The sequence below is a fragment of the Clupea harengus genome, chromosome 2 (assembly GCF_900700415.2).
Source record: "Clupea harengus chromosome 2, Ch_v2.0.2, whole genome shotgun sequence".
Lineage (NCBI taxonomy): Eukaryota > Metazoa > Chordata > Actinopteri > Clupeiformes > Clupeidae > Clupea > Clupea harengus.
In genome coordinates this window covers 16,807,550-16,828,285 of record NC_045153.1, presented here as the reverse complement: position 1 = coordinate 16,828,285, position 20,736 = coordinate 16,807,550, and the positions used below count along the sequence as shown (strand labels likewise).

The following is a 20,736-nucleotide window of genomic DNA, read 5'->3' as shown; positions in this document are numbered from 1 at the left end:
TCTTGGATCAGGCCATCAACTAGTAAAACAAATAAGGGAGAATCAGTAATCCTACCTGGTTCAGAGGAGCCCATCATGGATGAGTGTAGGACTGAGTTATGTTCAGGAGATAATTTGAGTTAGTTTGTTAACAAAAAGAAATATTTAAGTTGAGAATATCCTACTGTGTTTTTTTATTTATTTATGTATTATTATTTGTTTTAATTTCATTAATAATTTTGGCGATGGGTGCCCTTTTTTTGGTTTGAGCACCTGCCCCCCAAAATGTCTGTGCACGTGCCTGGCCATATGCCATCATATCTTAAGGATTGATTTAGTTCTCTGTTGTCTATAACACATTCTTCATTCACAAACAGAAGATTTTCTTGTTATTGTTACTTATGTTATTGTCATTCCTGTGTCCCAAAGCTAACCCTGCTATTGTCGAGGCATCCTCCCATGGAATATTTTCTGTCTGTTTCAAATAATATTGTGCTTACATGAATAGCAGTTAAAACTGTTAATGGGATCCATGTATAATAAATGAATGACATGAGACATGAAATGGGTTTGTGGCACACGTTTTGGAAAAGCATCATGTAACTACATAATGCATTATACAGACCAGTTGACATTCAGCATGAAGTTTTTCAATGACTTAAAAATAGTCTGTCAGGAAAACGTCATCTCTCCTTTCCTTATGTAGGCACTGAATATAATATAATATATCCAACATCCGTAGTGTCTAGCACTTTCCTGGGAAGTAGCCTAGGGCTACTCAATATATTTCTGCCTCATACACTACCTTCGCATTTGGTTCATAGACAAGCTTACTAAAGATGTCCTTGGCTTGAGATATATTCCGTTTGGACTAAACATAAACACCTGCTCTGACAAGCCTGACAAAATGAAAAGCAAATATATAGCAAAAATATCCTGTTTAACATTTAACATTTTAACTTCTGATCTAAAAAAGCAGGATATGGAAAGAATGTGTGGATGACATGACTATGATGATATAGGTTTAAACTGCCCTTTTTTACATCAGGACAAACAAATAATTTAATTTGGTGTACATCATGTTTTTGTCTGGTCTCTAAGGCCTTATTGCTAAAATTGTCCAACATAATGTGCTCCCAGTAAGGGATTGTGTATTTTGTATTCAGTAGTTTGAGTTTATACGCTTACAGGTATGCATAGTATTCATGTTCTTCCTATGAAGATTTCAGCTGCTGCAGCAGTTCAATCAGTTTAAACATGGGGTGCCATATGCTATCTTCTGTTATGTTTCTTGTTCTGTATAGATCTGCATTCATCATTCTACAGCAGTTATTTGAAATTGTCACTGTACCCACATTGGGTATGATGAGAATTTACTTTCTGTAATAGAGAATACAAATATATTTTAGGAAGTGTTGAATGACTCAGAACAGGACAATGCAATCGACTGGGCTTCTTTAAAGGCCAAATATACCTATCTCTTTTCATAATGATGAAAACACATTGAGATATAAAGATCTGACCTCGTCCATACAAATGCACATATCACATGGAATTAGCTATTTGGTATTAGGCCTCTCTAAACACATCAAACTATAAACATGCCTTTAAAATGAGATTTAAGTGGTGCAAAAGCATTTCCTCTACATTTGAAAGGATTTCAAGGCCTGAGTCCACTTTAAAAGATTTCAGGATTCATTATGCGTAATCCCCCTGGGTCTTTAAAAGCAGTGCCTGAAGGGTGCTGTGTCTCTTGGGAGAAATATAGTCCAGCTATAAATTGCTTCCACTGGTGATCTCTAGGGTCCCTGGCTGGGTGTTGCTTCTAGAGCAAAGAAATGTTTTCTCATTTCAGACCGGTTAACAAAAAGTCCAATGTGTGAATTTTCCAATGGATTTTTTTGTTACATATTCACTGTCTGATACTTATATATAAGATATGATTCAGTCTGTAAAGTTAAAACACCAGGGTTGATCATTTTCACAGACTTGGTGCTTGTATGTTTTATTAGGAAGAAAATATAGACTTCCCTCACTCTGTTGTCTTACATATATCATATTAAATCTCACTTAATATCTGTACTGTTTAAGCACAGTTGATTTTACGTTTTGCTCTGACTGTGGCTATTTTTCTTTGCTTGGTATAAAACAACAGAGTGTCAGTCAAGTGTATATATCCACATTTCTCCTCCTTCACAGGTTACGCTACCATTTCTGTATCTAGGAAGATATCAGTTTTGTTTACTCCTAGTGATACTGTCATCATATCAACACTACTGGCCAAAGACTATGAATGAGGAAATGATTTTATGATTCATGCCATTTTGTTATATCTAACAGGCAATGCTTTACAAAGCAGCATGGGAAGTGACAAAAGCATAATACATACTAAAGTTTACCATGAACAGCATGGTTGGGAAGTTCCAAGAGATGAAAACTATGGTAATGTTATAAACATTCTTGGCTTAAAGAGGAATTATTGATTTATAAATATGATAGAACCTAGTAAACATGAAATCTGTCTTAAAATAAATAAATAATTAGCACAGGCTTTATCAAAGAGAATGTCAATCAAAGTTCAGATCAGAGACAGTCAAGGGAGATGGTTGGACTATGAAGGAGATTATACGAAGTGATGTAAACGGGGTATTACATCACATTTTCAAAAGACATGCTAGTCAAGAGTTGTGCTGTTTGAAGCTGCACATCATGCACATGCTGAACAGGTAACATCTGAAGAATATGCAGTTGTGTTGTTCACACTACAGAATAAAAACTGGTAAGTGCTCCTTTGATATCGAAAAAATATATATTGTATCTTCGGTGGCCTTAAGCAACATGTGTGTGAATAATATAAGTGGACAAATGAAATGGTGCCAGAATAACTAACGTAATTTTTTGACACAATAAAATACATATTTGTGTTACGCAATAAAAGTGAGTGCACAAAATAAGGATCCATTTTGTGAGCATTACCCTTTTTAAATGGAAATGTGACATGGTATTTTTGGCCTGAGGGTGGCTTGCAGTGGTTCACAGTATGTTCTGAGTGACGTGTGGTGTTTCACAGTGATTGTAGTGGTAATTGGCACACTCTTAATGAGCACTTGACACAAACCTTTTCTGCCGCACGCGTGTAGCATAATCACTAATATATCACAGGTGCGTAGTAAATTCATAAATTCATAAATTCATAAATTCACCGCGACCTCAGGCCTACCTGCGTGTGTGTGTGTGTGTCCTGTGTCGCCTCCATATATGCACGTGTGTGTTCCAGTGTGTCGTGTGTGCCATTAAAAGCCTGACAAAGGTCTTAAATATAGTACTATGCCACTCCTCTCTCTAGGTTGTTCCTCTCACATTGTTCCTAGCTTTGACATATTTTTCACATGCAGGGCCACGTCCCCCCTGGGATCCTTGCCTATGGGTCCAGTACGAGAGGGTTGCTTGGTGACTGCAGGCCATTGACCCTGACCAAGCTGTGGGTGACTGACCAGAGAGGCAGAAGAGTGCCCTGCCTGTCCGTGTCCCGAGGGAACAGGACTGACGCACACAGCACTTGAACATGACGGACCTACTTTGACACCCCAGACAGACCCTTGAATTGATGAGTGCTGGCACTACTTTTATATTAACTTAAGCGCATTTTAAATGTTTTCTATCACTTGTCCATGGAGTAGCTATAAATAAATATATTTTTGTGATAAACACGGTGTTGTGGTTTCTCTTGCACGTTAGTTACTCTGGTCTTTACGTCCGAGCCTGTACAGCCCCTTTTAGGGTGCGTTACAGAAACATTAAAATGCATGCAGTCCTGTATAGACCTGGTATCAAAGACATTAAATAGATGCAAAGAGCACAAACGCATTTAGATGAATTTGAGGCACTAAACAAGTTAAATATTAACGTTTCTGTGCTCTGGGGAAATAATCAGTGAAGAATTCAACACTGTCACCATTCTACACTCTTCAATTGTTTTGCATGGACATTAAATATTTCAAAAATGTATCATTCTTAAATACTGAATGCACAAATTTGACTCTTATTCTGATTAAAAGCTCTTCCACGGAACAGAGATGTCACTTGACGACCAGTCATGAATAATAATAGTGATAATAATAAATGAGAAAGACAGAAGTGATGAGAAAATTGTCCAATTAGTAGCTTGGTAGAATTCAAGAAAGATATGAGTCATCGGAGGAAACTGCCTTAGCACTGATATTCACTGACTACTGCTTTGAGATTCAAAATGGCTTTATAGACATGCTAATCTCAGTGCATCATTGTGACTGAAAAATACAGCATTAAAACACAACAGTAACATGCCGTGGCTCTTTCAACTAATGATCCAGTTGGAACCGTCTGTCAAACATGAAAATACATCCAGCTCAATCATGATGATACAGTTCTGCAGGCATGACTGAAAAACTGATTAGGATGTACAGAATGCATGGAGCTATTACTGAACATATGGACATTTTACTGTTCATTTAAAATTATATAATTGTTGTTGGTCCAGAAGTATTTTAAAGATTTGACAACAAAACATATAAAATAACTACATACAGCTAATAAACACACAGTCAAAATCTCAAAAACCTCCCCTCCCTATCTCCATGACAACACTTCACAGACAAAGTTATTTGTACACCATTAAAATGTATACCACATTAGTTAAAAATATGACCAAGGCAAAGTTGTACGTCATCTACTGTACCTTGCTAGCATGTACAACACAAGATGTGACTTAAGTTTGAATCAGAAACTGTGTTTGGGATAACACCCACAGATTTTCAAGTGTCTTCAAGTGTAACACCTACCTGATGATAATGAGAGTTCAGAGTATTGTGTGCATGCAGACAGTGCTATTGGATGTTCTGACACCTTTATTCAGTCACCCCCACTCTAATTAGTTTGGGATTACATGCAAATTAACTTTAAATTCTCTTGGCTGAGACTTTGCCATTGTTTCATTACACTTGACCTTTGCTGTATCCTACTTGTGGTGGTTGGCCAGGTCATGCTAATCAACTTTTATCATCAATTTCCTATTATCCTTGAGAACCTCAGCTCCCACTTGCAAGCATTGGGGGTTATCCTTATCCTTATAACCATCTCCTATCCTGTAAGACAAGGTTCCAGGCCCATAGCTAACGTGTGGCCAATTTTGACCCTCTACTGATGATATTAGTAAGTCTGCCCAGACAGGCATGAGCACAGGCTAACAATGAAGCAAACAGAAACTGATATGGATCTATTCACCAAGCTGAAACCGATATCTCCTCAACCACCAGGGGGCAATTAACAGAAACTGATAATGACTGAGTGTGTCCGTTTTGAGAGCCCCAGATATGTGTCAGTAACCCTAACCCTAACCCTAGCGGAAAAATGACAGCAAACTTCTTGGCCTCTTGTAAGCATAGCTTGTTTCTTTGATCTGACTTCTATATTTTACCCTCTAAACTCTGGCCACAAAACCTAACATGGATCTTTTCTCGGTTGTGCAGTCTCTACAAGTGACTCCAGCAAACCAAATAAAAGATTGCATAGGACAATAGATAAAGACCAACTGCTAAATAGATATTTTACATATAATTGATATTATTTTATATATTTTACATGGACTCAACAAAATGTGCGATAACCATACAAATAGCAGGATACCGAGTTTCATCCAAAGTTCAAGTTCAAATCCATGGCTAACCGTGGAGAAAACTCATTGATCATTCCAAGTCATTTTGCACTCAGTCACAGCTGGACTCTGTGCAAAGGGATGCAGGTTGGCTGTCTGCGGCAGTGACAGATTTGCTGTTTTGTCTGGCAAAAGCACAAATACAGCATGCTCCCAAACACAGAGGCAGAGGATGCTGAGAGTCAAACCCTCCGTTTCATCTGCGCTCACTTCATTTCCTGCAGTATTTGATTGCGGTACTGGCAAAGCTGGGGCTTGATCCCAGTTCTATGGATTTATGAAAGCCAATTATCGTAGGTATGAATGATCTCCAAACACCCTCTTATATAGGCATCCCATAAATCTCAAATCATTCACCTCAGTAACAACAGCCAAGACCCACATTGAGGTGGCCTGGAAAATGAACTGAATGAAATGAAATAAAAGGATTTGTTACCTTGTTGAATTTTAAGAAATATACAGATTTAAGCAAAAAACAGTCCGGTACTATCCCAACAGTGTAGCCCTCTTGTATTTGACCACGTCTTGTGACTAAATAACTGCTGTGAGAGATGAGAGGAATAAACTGAGAACAAGTTGTAAAACATCTCTGTTGAAGTCTATGCTGCTTAAGTAAATGTTAGCTCTCCTCCCCACTATGGGCAGTTAAAGGATTCAGTAATTCTATTTTACAGAGCTCTAACTACAAATTCCTTAACTGGATGCACACACCAATCTGTTAGGGGGCGGGGTATGCACTGGCTAAAACTTTTGCAAAATTATGTGAAGTAAACAGCTGAAAACATTTTAAGAAGATATTCTTACTGTAATGAACAGTAGACATGATCAAATTAACCATACATTCATTGAATGATTCATGAACACTATAATGTATTACAGTCAAGGCAGAAGAGGTAATGTGATTAAGGCTTCAGGGACATTCGTTTCAATGAATGACAAGAGTTTCATTTTTTTCTAACTCCAGATGTCTTCAACAACTCATACTAAACACAGAATTGGACAGAATAATTCTTCACATGTGCCCCATTGTGTTCATAACATTCTAAATCAATTCTTCACACTGCTTCCATCTGGTTGCAGACCCAGGGTATTAAGACGGAAAGGAGCTCATTTTAGCAGAAGTTTTGTCCCCTCTGCCATCGCACTGATGGAAAGATCCAGAATCACTTGCATTATTGTTGTATGTTATTTGATGTGACGTGATTATCCATGTGTTTTGTATGGGACATGTACACCTGTTGGGGTAGGGCATTCATGTTATACGTCATATGCATGGAACATGCATGCACAGATTTGTGAACACAAATATCCCTCTAGGGCAATAAAGACTGTCTTTCTATCTATATCATTGCATCAAGGCTGAAACTACTTTTCACCTCAGATATGATTCTAGTGACCAACAAAGCCTTACATTATATACATAAGCATAAGCAATTTTCAGAAGCCAAGTTAGATATCCGATGAAATGAATTCGACAGTACCAACCACACCTGCCTACAACATCCTCTTACCTTTTTTACTTCTCAACATTCCAAAATCCAATATGGATAGTTTTGTTGCTGCTTACAGCCAATTGATGTGTGATGGTACTGATACATTACTAAATATATGCCAAAAAATCCACCCGTGTCCAGTTCTTTAGTAGTGTAACGTGGACTTACCAATGTAGTTTTCAACAAGGTGACCCATTTGTTAAAAAATTAACTGAACGTCTAGACAAGGCTGACAGCTTTGACTTTAGGATGCTAGCCATACATTAGAGAGGAAACAAAAGATGTTTGGCACAAAGGAGATGGTAAAATAAACCAGTATATAACATGTGGGAGCTAAGATCTTTTCAAATAAACTCACTGATTTTAACAGATGTCATACACACAGCCATATGATCCCAAATTAAACGCAATACAATTTCTTGTAAACACTGTGTCTAAACACACTGTAAGAATTTGATGTCATGGAGGCCCATTTTGTTGAATTGAAAGTAGAAAAAGTAAGATGAATCATTACAGTAGCTTTTCTATTGGTTCAAGGAGATGGAGTAACCTGTATTCCACCTGGATGTGTGGGTTATCCATGGTTAGGCAATTGTGAAACATCAGTGAAATTGTTTCACAATTGCCAATTGACTAATAAGCTACTAAACTGTGGTGCTCACCATATTAAATCCAATGATAGACAGAAAAGGGTGCGATACAAAGGAGACTACTCGGGCAGAGAATACAGACAGAAGGGGCAGTGATGTCCAGTGGAAATTCACAGAATGATCACATAGTGCAAGCTCTGTTCTGTTTTCCCAGCGTTGAATGAATGACTGTCTGTTCTGATGGTTAACGTATCTAGCATCGATTAACTTAGGCTTCTTAACGCATTGGGTTCAGGTTCATTATAAAAGTGTTATATGTATCCCCTTTTCATTTTTATCAAAGAGTTAAGTTGATTATTAAAACGTCATATTAGTTTGTGTGGGTTTTATTTACTTTCTGTGTAGGTTATGGGTTGCATTTTACTAGATGAGTCGGAATCCTCTGTATTTTTGCAATCGCGGCAGGCTTCTCAATTGATAACAGATATACTCGCTTTTGTTTTCTATGGGTGTAATGAGAGGAATGTGACTCGGATGAGTGTTTGCTTGTTTTATTTTGACTTTAAGATGAATGTGGAACTAGCCTAGGTTATTTTTCGTACAATGACTTATTTGTTTATAGACGGCCGGTAGCTAGTGAACATAATGATGTCCATAAACTGGAACGATTGTGCCTGACCATTTCTCAGCTAACGTAAGCTGATAGTTAGCTAGCAAGCTAGTTAACGTTACCTGGCCTTCAGGAAGATGGCAAGCATGACTTGTCAATCGTTGCAGTCGATCAATGCCAATATTTGTCTTTAATGTGCTTAAAAAACAGGGCGTCGTAAACCAAGAGTGTGAACGATAGGCCCTACGTGTTTTATTTTAGTAGAAAATAAGGAGCTGTGTAGCTAACGTTAGGTACTTTCATGTTAGCCCTTTTGCTAACATTACCTAGCCGGGAAGCTTAGGAGTTCACCGACACTATTGTAACCTCTGCAAGTTTGCTCGTACTAAGTTAGCCAACCAATATACACTGCCACTTTTTTTATGCTTACCAGCAGGTTGTTTGTTACGTAAGCGTTTATCAAAACGACGTATCTCAATTAGCTAATCCTGAACTGCCAGTTACCATATGGACTTTCATTTTTGCACTTTGAACTTCAGACATAGTTTCTTTGGCGTGTTGTTGAGACTTTTACAAATTTCATTTATATGTCAGATAACATTTTAAAGTGCCAAAATCGCTTCTAGAAGTTGCACATTGATTCTCATTAACGATGCGGCTATAACGGAGCACATGTGCTTCCGGGTTCGATGTTGCTGTTCTGTGGATGATGATGCGGTTGACCTGGCTGATATCAGGAATTAATCGACGAATGATGAAACTCCTTGTCGCCCTTGCCTTGATTGCCTACATTGCCTGTGAGTACAAACATAGCCTCAGATGTGAAAGCTTAAATGTCAAAATGCACTGTAGTATCATGTTGTGTATAACCAGCCAACATTTTCTTGATACCCATCTTTAAATAGAATACCCCTGTGTACCCGCCCACCTTCATGTAATGTTGCAAAGCAGTCCCCTCTGATGCATTTTGTTGCCCAGGATAAGGCCAGTTGCAGTGCATCACAAACAAATTCAGCAACGTGTTGTGTAGAACTTGTTGACAAAATAGTCTACATCTCGAATTGGTTAAATTGTTTACAACATGGTATTATCTGAATGACTTTAACCTCCACTGGCCTTGGTGTCCAGAAAATATGATTCATGTTGTCAGTTCAAAAAATAATGTTTGTAGGTCCAAAGATGAAGTTCTTGATCTCATGTAAACATTTAGCATGTCGGCAATTGCGCTTGTGGTACCGTGTTTAAAGCTATATCAGAAGGGAAATGATGATTAGATGGATGGAAAATAAGGTGACTAATGTTTCAGAGGTTTTTTTTTAAGGTGAAGCCAGCAGGTATATATAATTCTGTATTACAGAGAGAGGGGGAAGAGTTCCATTGCTTCAGGATAAACTCTGAGAAAGTATAGTTACAGGAACCACAAGGATCAGCTGAGGTGGGCCTGAGATTTGTCTAAAGCACATCAGCAAGATGGGGCAAGAAGCACTTTTAACATGATCAGTGTAACCTTGTAGGCTACTTAAGTGCAGTTCACAGAGGACAGGGGAGATATGAGACCTCGTGCCTCTTGTATAAAACTTTCCAGTGCTTCCACTTCCGCAGAAACTGAGTGAGTGTAAATCACGATGTATGCCTCACAAAGTCCAGCTAGCTGTTTTATCCTTTTAATACCCAGAAATGGTATACTATTGGCCTAGAAATAGTTGATCAAATCTAATGCAATGCAATTGCTAACTCCCCAACAACACACACGCTTTGGTACATTCTTCCCGCCAAAAAACACCTGAACCAGCATATATGATTAATCCTGGCTCTGCCGTTATAAGAAGTCAAACATATAGAAGCTGGCCACCAGTGTCATATGTGATGTACTACAGAGTCGTGTACAGCTAGTGTTAACTGTCAGACTGGCTGTGTTTCTGAGACATGTGACTATGAGTGGTGAGTCATGGTTAAATACTAAGTGCAGAAGAGCAGAGTTTGTGTTGGGGGGGGTTGACTGACTCATCACAACAGCCCCTCCATTTGCTCAGGCAGTTGCTGTTTTCCAGTTATCCATATGACCTTTTCAGCCAACAGCATTCTCTGAAGGGTTTTGTCTCCCTAATAACCCTAATTACAGCTATTGTAAAGAAAATGATTACCTCAACAAAAGCATATTCCAGTATGGTATGAACTTGTGCCACTGAACACGTAAACTCATTATTTGGCCTAGTTTAAAAGAGATAGATTAAATAGTCTGGGTATTATGGTAGTGTGACAATATAGGCTATTATTGTCCGTCTTTGTGCATGTGCATTTGAGCTCATTTTGCCGTTTTAATGGTTATTTGTGTTACGTCACTGCAGGGCTTTAAACATTTTGGGTTGTCGTCTTTTGCGCGCCGTTCGTTTAGATTGAGTCTTAGGAGTTTTTACTTTGTTGTCCCATTAACAACAAAATGGTATTAATACTGAACCAATTAACCATTAACCAAGAGATAATTAAGCGGAGCAAAAAAGTTAATTTCCAGTAAACAGGAATTGGAATTCAATTTTTTAGGCCTATCTTACATGTTATAAAGAACTTTTCAGAATATGTGTGAGGAAGCAGTGGTCCAAATACAGGCAAATCTAATGCCAGACTGTGTACTGTGCACGAAATAATTTTTCTTTAAAAAAAAGTTGTTGTGTCAATATAATCTTCAGAATCAGAACATTTCAGAATTTCACGTTCAAGGTAGCTTGATGAGGCAGCCTAGTTTGACAGGCAAGACTATCAGGGGAAGATATGGCCTGTAGTCCCACTTGTGCATAACCAATCCTGTGCAGGCGCTTCTAGGCCACTCCAATCAGCAGCTTAGATGTTCAGAACAGTTGCTTTGGAATATAGAGAATGTTCCAATCAATCCCACTCTGCTAATCAGGATACAATCAGAGGGACAAGTTCTCCTGCCTAACCAATTGTGGTCAGTTGCTGGCGAGAGGAATATCAAAATTGAAACACTGCGTACCCTAGAAGTGGCACAGGACGGGCTGGCAGTTTTGTTTTGATTAGTAGCATATTGAAGGCAGTGGTCTTGAAGCAGAATTGGTAGAAGCAAAATGTAATAACATGAAAGTAAATTGAAATAACGTTGAAATGTTTAAAATACAAAAAGGAAAGCAATGTAGTTTAATTTAACTTTTTAATGCAAAAAACAAGCAGACGGTGGAGCCTAACTTGGCCATCACTGAGTTACCATAGTGATGCCCAGTCTGGACAACAACTGCATAACCTTGCAGCTGGGAACTGATTCTGATCTTTGCACCATCCTAAGGGAGACAGTGGACATCTACCCAAACATTCACAATATAATGAAAGTACTACTGATGATGCCTAACTCAACTGCTACTAACGGCCGAAAGAAGAATCACGGCTAGTGACAGTCAATGATGACTACTAAACTCTGATTATTGTGTTTATATTTCATATTACACACCACATGCCCTCCTGTCACTTTCACCAGCAAAAAAATTATGAAATACCAAAAAATAAACGATATAAAAATTGCGGTGCTGACAGTACAGAGCTCAACCCTGTTGTAGGCATCCCATGACCGCAGTATTGTGGTAATGCGGTTATCGTCATATAGCTCAAAAGCAGTTAGACATGGTCATAGGCAGTATTTTGATTGGAGGTGCTTTTTTGGAAGAGACTTTTTTCTCTCCATCTTTTTGGAAGCTGAATGGAGTACATAGCCAAATGGGCACTTCTTTTCTGATGCATTTTTCAGAACAAAGCAATACCAATAAACATGGTAAACCTCGGCAGAAGTGTAGCAAAAATCACAATAGACAATTGAGAGGCCCACCTGAGACTTGTCTGTATTTCTAGCTCTTGGAGCAAAATACGTTTTTTTAGCCATTAATATATGTAAGCATTTAAAGATTTGTCTACACATGTACAAATCCCAATACACTTTCAAATCTCATTACACATTTAGAGATTTCTTCACACTTTTACTGACTGACACTCACAGATTGAGATGCAGTTACACAACTCTCCACACACATTTGCAAATCATTCTGCTACAATAATGTCCCAATAGGGTTACTAGCGTAGTGGCCACTTAGTTACATGTCATGTCATATTCACATTGATTTGAAAACAATATTTACATAATTTGTGAATGATTTAGGTGTCGATCAGAAGGTTACAATGGCGTGATGGGCTTGCTGAAGTGTATGCTCAGTGCAGAGGTCTGGGCGTTTTAGAATGGTTTTCTCCATCTCTATCCGCAGATGTGTAGATAAGGCCATAGGCCAAGCCAAGGGCTACATGAGGATGGCCACACTCTCAGATAAGGTGGGGGGGAAAAAAAGCTTTTATGATGGTAATGGTGGTGATGGCTCAACACTGTGGTACACCTCCTGATACTGCGGTATGGTGGTGATGGAGTTATTGTCGCTGCCCTAATATTCATTTTTTATGTTATGTCTTTTTACATTTATTTAAATATTATTTTAGTAATAAATTGTAGACTAACCGCTTGCTTCTTCTGTTGCCTCAACAGACACTTGTTGATGGGACACCCCCCCCCCCCCATTTATAGCTTTCAGATGGCATAATCATATACTTAGTTACACTGTCCTCATTGATGGTCAGGATTCTGAATCCCCAAACCTCAGTCACGTTAATTAAAAGTTATAAGGCAGAGTAACAGTGCAGTGTGTTTCATCACAAGAACATATGTAACAAGTCAGAGGTTTCTTCGCTGAAATAGGACACATGGACAGTCAGATTCGTGTCTGTCACATTTTTTTGTGATTAACATGCTCCCACACTTGGCATTCCTCACACAATTAGGTCTGGTGTATCCTGTGTAGGTCTCGCCCATCTGGCATGTGCTGTGCCGTAGTTGAAAGATGCTGATTGGAATAGAAAGCATAAGAATAATCTCTGTCGTTTTGTTTTGTGGCAACCACGAAAGCCAGCAAAATCCTGTTGTCATCTACAGTGTGGAGTCGTTCACAGTGACCACAACAACGCTGAAATGAGGAGTAGGGATAGCAAGATGCTTGGAACAAATGTATCGTATTTGTTCCTGACTGCACCTTTGCCAACCGGTCAGAGAATGCCTTCAGCATGCATCAAGACGGTCTAGTATGAGACATCCAACAGTAATGTCCACAGTTCACAGGGAATAGCCTATGAACACCAGAGAACACTAGAGATGTGTTGCAGCCTGATTATTTCGTCCTGAGAGCGATGTGTAAGTGGAACAGAGAGAGTCGGGCGTAGATATAGGTGGCAGGCATCCATAGAGAGAACAGGCGGGATTAAAACTGGGATCCTCCGACTGAGCAGCTCAGTGAGAATCAATCATGATTTATAGCCACAGCCAGAGAAACGGCGAGAGAAAAACCAATCATGCTGCAATGTCTTGTTTGGATACAAATTGTGGAGCATTATCTTTGCATTCCGACAGGTCAGAGATTGAGGTGGTATTGACATCAGTGAATTACGGTGGCTGCCGCTGTTCTTTTAAGAACACCTGAATTGTGTGGACCATCCAAATGTTCTCAAAAATGTACTGTCCAGAGCAGGAGAGGCTGTTGAGAAATATTTGTTTTGCCTCTTCTTTCATGTGTCCTGGTGTAGCAGGATTTTCTAATTATGTAATTTATCTGATTAATTGTTAATCGGCGCTACCAGCAATTACACAAATATGTGACACGCATAGACACGCAAGTCTCGGCTTAGTCTCTCTCAGGATGATGTGGCCTTTGGCTGCCACTCTATAGCCCCCCGTGTTTCTCCCTAGATAATCCTCTCTGATGTGGCCTGAATCGACGCCAAGGTCCAATATCTACTAATTACCATGAGTGTTGGCTTTAATTACCAAATGGACCATCACAGGAATCTAAAGCCGATTGCAGCTTATGTCTGTCCATCGATGCCATGTCCTCCACAGAGGGAGGAAAAAAAACTCTCCCCTCACGGATTAAGAAATCAGACCACACATTTATCTAAGTAACTTGTCATGACACTAAATGCTAAGGCCAAGCAAGGTGCAATTGGTCTGATTTTAGAGCCACTGCTGATGGTCCATGCTCACGGTTGCCCATCAAGGTGTTACTTTGTGTACATCTACTGAGGTTGTACATTTATTGAGGTTGCACATCTACTGAGGTTGCCATCTTTTAGCCCCCCACATCAGTAGTGATGAAGTTTGGCCTTTAAAAGCACCCAACCACCACACCCTTTATATATAGTATAGATGCACCACTTGGCCTAGTTGAAGTCGAGCACCAGACTTTCAGCCTTTGGAGAACTGAGAACGCACACACACACACAAACACACAAAGCTGTGGAGGGGTGATAAGGAGATGAAGAATTGGGGCGACATTGCGGAGTGGCTTTGCTAGATCGAGCGAACAAAAGATTTTTATTTGGGTAAGGGGGTGGTTTCTGCAAGATAAAGGGGCGTCCCAATTCTGTTGGTGGTCCCTAAAGCCCCCCCAGGCTCTCCGAGTGAGAACATGTTGAGCGAGTGACCTTGGTGGTGGATTCCCAAGCCGCTTCAGAGCACAAGGAATGTCACATAATGTAATAATAGCAGCCGCTGTGGTGCCTAGACTACGGCATGGTGGTGGTGTGAAGAACACAATGAAGAACATAACAAAGCCTCCAGCTTTTATGATATCAACAAGTCTCAGGCCAAGGTGTCGGTAGTCAGTTTGCTCACAAATAAGCACAAAGACGATCATATGTAGCCTTAGTTGTGTGTGTTTAGATACCAACATAACATAGAAACAGAGGGATACGGTGGTAGTGTGTCAGTACATAGAACAGTGGTGCTGTACATAGAAAGTGCCTTCAGAATGCATTTCCCAGCACATGAATTCATTTGCAGATGGAAAGAGGGAGAAAGGCTCTCGGGGTGTCTCTCAGGTACAGGAATAGGCTGCTGCTGCGGCAACACCTGTGGAGGAGAGAGACAGATTGGGAACAAGCTGATTTGCATAACCACAACACACGCACACACACACGCACACACACATGCACACACGCACACATGCACACACACCAACCCTGCTGTCGTTTACACCGGGGGGAGTTCAGGAAACACTCAGCCTTGACCTCTTTAGTGCATCTCTTCCTCCGTCTCTGCCTACCTTCCTTTACCCGCTTGTTTGCTTCCTCGCTCCCTATCTCACTCCCTGTTTCTTTGATTCAAAGCACAATTTCCAGATGAGAGGTCCGTGTGTGTGTGTTGTGTGTGTGTGTGTGTGTGTGTGTGTGTGTGTGTGTGTGTGTGTGTGTGTGTGTGTGTGTGTGTGTGCATGCGTGTGCCTGTCTGTGCCTGTCTGTCTATATGTGTGTGTGACGGGTGGATTTGATGGTTTTCAGCTCCTTCATCTCTAACCTTGACATTTTTAGACTAACACTTTAGGCACACACTTTCCCCCCCCCCCTATGTCAAAGATGAAGACAAAGGCTGCCCATGAAAGCCCTGACATCAAAACAAAACTCCCATGACACCCTCACCCTTATATATGAGACTGATATGTGCACTGTGCTTCATTCATGAAATAGGCTATCCATATGTGAAATCACCATTATTGACAGTAATGGTAAAATACTAATTCTTTATTTAACATGGATCTAATCAATGTGTATACACAGGAACTCACCTGGGACGTATTGATTTTAAATGATTTTAAAAGGGTTACCAAATTAGATCAATGGTTGTTTGCCACATGTAGCTTGTGTGCTAGCTTACGTGTTAAGACCCATCCTTGGCAAGCGGACTGTGGCTGAGTATGTGTTGACAGCTGCCCCTGAGAACTGGACTGCCTGCTGGACAGCTATTCACTCGGGACAAAGGCCAAAGGATCTGGATTATGATCCATGAGAATTTCCAAGGATCTGGATTATGATCCATGAGAATTTCCATTTTCTTAGGTGTTTGAAAGTTCACAGTTTGTTTGTATCTTATATGCAAGACTGTTTGCTAGGCTCACAAATTTGAGGTCTAAATCAAAATGTATATTTAAGTCAGTATTGCATCATGCAGGTTCATAAGACACACAGGCTTATTTTTCCCTTAAAAAAATCTTTACAATTTAAAAAATTAACCTTTTCTTGTCTAAGGGAAATGTTGCATAACTTCCTATTTGTTCATTTATTTATTTATTGTCATTATAAAAATGAAACTTATAGGCTAAAAAAATTAAACCAAGGCAAAAGGAACAGAGATACAGTACAGAACTGGGCATCACTTCAATTTGGTGTATGCAAATAAGAAGGGCACAAGTTATCATTACATTTTTGAACGCAAGTAAACCAAAGAAAATAATTGTTCTTTTTTGGATGAAGATTTGATTTGTGTTGATTTGTTGCACAACCTGTAGAAAGGCTCTGAGCATCTGTTGTTGTCGCTAGAGTATTGCGTGCAACTGCAACGAAGACCATAACAGAAACCTGATCCAAGTGCTGCTGAAAAAGCAATGCAGGCTGCATGGTGAGTTGCCCTGCTGCAGATGGCTTGTTGGTGAAGGCCTGTGATCAGTGAGTCAACAAAGTCCTTTACATTTTTTTCTGAGCGGATTTCCCACAGGCATTTGGCCTCCACGGTCCTGAATGATGATGAGGTGCTGTTTCCTTGGTAACTTTAGAGGGCCACCTTTAGATGCTCCAGCTAACAAGCCACAGAATTCCTGCCCATGAATTTGAATGAAGTGGACTCCATATTTCAGGACAGTGGATAATACGCAGAGTCCTAATTCTCTTTTCCAGGACGGATTATTTTATTGTTGTTTACGTTAGTGTCCTTCCATTTTTCTCATGCTCATAAAAAAAAAACATTTCCGTTCCCTCTAGTATGTATGTCCATGTGGGGGCGAAGATCATAGACGCTCATGGTATCAGTCAGGAAGGCCAGAAAGTTGTCAAGTGCGTCACTGTGGTGGAAACCTTTTCCGGAACACGGTGAACTAGCAGTGTAGTACAAGGTCAAAGGAATGCTATACATTGCTCCTCCTCGCACCATGTTCCACAGCTCATAATAGGTGTGTATTGGACATAACACAGGGTACACCATGCAGGATAGTGGAAGGAAAATCGAGTTTCTTCAGATCTAAACATAATGCCACTTGAAATCCCACTTTCTGCAAATTCCTCAACATGTAACATGATTGACATTGACCTTTTACTTGTTGCCTTGGAGATGTATTGAGCTGCATCCTTATTCCCAAATGGAGATGTATGGTAACATGAGCCACACGTTTTCTATCCTCTCTTACAAAGTCACCACCCCAGTTGCTTGTTCCCAAAACAAGTTAATAGAGTTGAGCATTTTCATCAGCCAGAGGATGACCTCCTGCTCTGTAGGGACTAGAGTACGTAACAGCATTGAGACATTTGTGCTCACATTCTCTCATCTCTCTTTCAGCTGTCTGGGGAACCTACACAAATATGAGGTAGAGTATGATTTATTTATTTATTCTTTTTATAGGTTTTTTTCTTTTTCATCCAGTTGCGTCATTAGCATGTTTTAGACCTTGACGCAGATATATTATACATATATCTCTATCTCCACAGGGGTAGTTGGCTGTGACTTGGACATATTAATTATTCAGACATAAACACAATACCAACTGATGTCCATTTGTTTTGATAGACACAGGGTGCCAGTGTGTTTTTGCTGTGCGTCACCATCTGTATTACCGCATAAAAGCGGTTTGTTCAAATTTTTTTAGCAGGAGAGTTTTGACAGACCCGTGCTGGTTTAATCTTGCTTCCAGCCATGAGTTTGTTTGTTGTGTGTTTAGCAAATGTTGTTCTGCTTTGTGTATGTTGAATAGAGGATTAGGAGCCATTTTTTCTGCCTATACGTTGGGAGCTCTGTGTGTGTGTGTGTGGTGGTGGTTGTGGGGGGGTCGGTGGTTGGCAGTTGGAAGAGAAGAGTTTGGGTGTGATCTGTCACCGGGGAGAGGATGCGTGCCGTCACGGCTACAGCTCCTCTGTCAACATGGCAACATGTGGTGCTTGTTGACTTGTCCCTGAAGCCGTCTGCCATGTTGTTTGCTCTGGAAGAGCGTGGTAGTGTCCATGCGCACTCCAGCTAAAGCCATCAGCTGTCTCGCTCCATCCTCTTCTTCCTCTGCTCTTCATCCCCTCACACTCTGCCCATACCCCCCCTCTCATCCTCTGTCTTTTACCTTCTGCTGCTTGCAGGTCCATACAGGAGCAAGGAGAGGTGCGGATTAAGGAGAAGATTGATGAGGTTGGTGGAACATGCATTTCGCACATGTCATGCCCGGCTCACAGGCACGCCAAATAAAAGAGTCACACAGGATTTAACGCCAAACAGTATGCTTTTATTTAGCGACTAGGGTATAGTACCAGGCCAGACTACGGTGAGATGGGGCAGTCAGTGAGTCAGTAAGGTTGTAGTGTAGGTGTGCATGCTAGGGCAGTAGATGGAATGTTGTATCTCAGCAGGTACGGAGCGATGATCATTGCGCAAGACGAGCAGTAGGGAGCAAGGTTTCCACGCGATCTCTCTCTCTCTCCGAATCTACCATGAAATCCGTGGGCGGTGCTCTTATAGTAGCAGACCCAGGTGTTCCCAATAACGAATGAGCTGGCCACACCTGCGGGGCATCTGTAATACAAAGACACTGACAAAGACAAGTAGCTCTCCCAGCAACCATAGAGGCGGGGTCGTCACACACATCTCTCTCCCTCCCTGTCGCTCGGTCTGTCTGTCATTCGACCACTCAACCAACATTTTTTTTTATTATTTTTTTTTTCCTCTTTGCATCCTCTCTCGCTTCCTCATCTCCTCCCAATCTCTACTTCTCTCATCTCCTCCGAGAGTCTACTAACCAGTCTCGTTGTTCGCTCGCTCATAGTGGACGCACTCTGTTTCCCCAGCCTACGCCATGACAGCCCGGGAGCTCAATATAATTACTTCTCACTAATTAAGACTCACAGTCGGGGCCAGGACTCCAGAATAGCAGATACGTTTTTTTTCTTACTATGGTTTTTTTTTTTGGTTGCACGGTTGTGTATTTCTTTTTAGTAATTGTTGTCACTTTTTTCTTTTCTTTTTATGTCAAAACTATTAAAAGACGTGGCAGGGTGCCCACAACTCAGAGAGCGGTACCAGCAGCGGAAAAAAAAAACATGGACTGTGTTCTTTCTTTTAGTATGTACACACACACCCAAAGCTCCAAGACCCTCTGCTGGAGTTTTAATTAGGAAAATGTTAATTTAGTCTCATGCAGTCGAATGAATGCATAGGATGCATTACCCAGTTAGTTCGAAATTAATCTTTTATGTCCTTCACACAGTCACATGTACAGGCACGCACACAAACATGCAAACACATCTAGTACACAGCTGGTATTAACGGGGTTTTGCCTGGTAAAATAAAATAAAAACAGTACATTTAAAACTTGTCGGTCAAAATGTCTGGTAATAATGCAAAAAACTAAACGTAGCCAAGATTATCCAAAAATATGGACCATTTGTGTTTTGACGACCCGGCTCGTGAGCCGCAACATAAATTGGAGACAGACCACAGAATGTACAAAAATAGTATTTATTTCTATAACACAAAAATAGTGGATAAAATAGTGAATGCGTAACTCCAGCTAATCAAACTCATGTTGTTCACCAGCCTCCAAAGCATGGTGAGAATGCCAGCCTCCTGAGGACAAACAGCATGGCTTGTATCCACATCTCCTCAGGTGTGGACAATCAAGCTGATTATGCCCATTCACCACCCAAAGGCTGTTGCACTGCAAAGCCAGTGAGGGTGTAGAGAGGCGTAACAACAGCGAAACAGACTATTAGCAGCCTAAAGTATGTTTTTCCCCCAAAGGGGTGCGACTTATTCAGCAGCCACACCTCTCAAGTGCTTATTTATGAGTTCAGCAAGCTGTACCTCCACTGGGCTACACAGGCTAAAGTCTCCTGTGTTCTGCCCATGACAAGCTGTACCTCCACTGGGCTACACTGGCTAAAGTCTCCTGTGTTCTGCCCATGACAAGCTGTACCTCCACTGGGCTACACTGGCTAAAGTCTCCTGTGTTCTGCCCATGACAAGCACACCAGCAGGATGGCTCCTCTCTGCAGAACTAAATCAAGACGACACTGCAAAGTCCTTGTAGGAGTGATGCAGCTAATGCACATTGCAGGTTGAAAATACATGTTGGACACATTTGATTTCAAGTCAGTGGCAGAGGACTTTACCACAATGAAAAGGAGAAACTAAAATATTAGTGGTGGCAGAAGTATTCAAATCCTTTATTTAAGTAAAAGTACCAATACAGCAATATGAAAATGCTCCAATAAAAGTAAAAGTCCCTCGTGAAACATTCTACTTCAGTAAAAGTA

General features: G+C 40.5%; 1 protein-coding gene across 1 annotated transcript in view; it reads left to right on the top strand.

Moving 5' to 3' along the window:
• Positions 1-8,080: 8,080 nt before the first annotated feature.
• Positions 8,081-20,736, top strand: part of uxs1 (UDP-glucuronate decarboxylase 1) — a 50,313-nt gene continuing 37,657 nt past the window's right edge. The window contains exons 1-3 of the mRNA XM_012819727.3: positions 8,081-9,161; positions 17,783-17,810; positions 18,568-18,616. Of these exons, the coding sequence (XP_012675181.1) occupies positions 9,071-9,161; positions 17,783-17,810; positions 18,568-18,616 (168 nt within the window). The 5' untranslated portion in view covers positions 8,081-9,070. The remainder of the gene's footprint in view (positions 9,162-17,782; positions 17,811-18,567; positions 18,617-20,736) is intronic.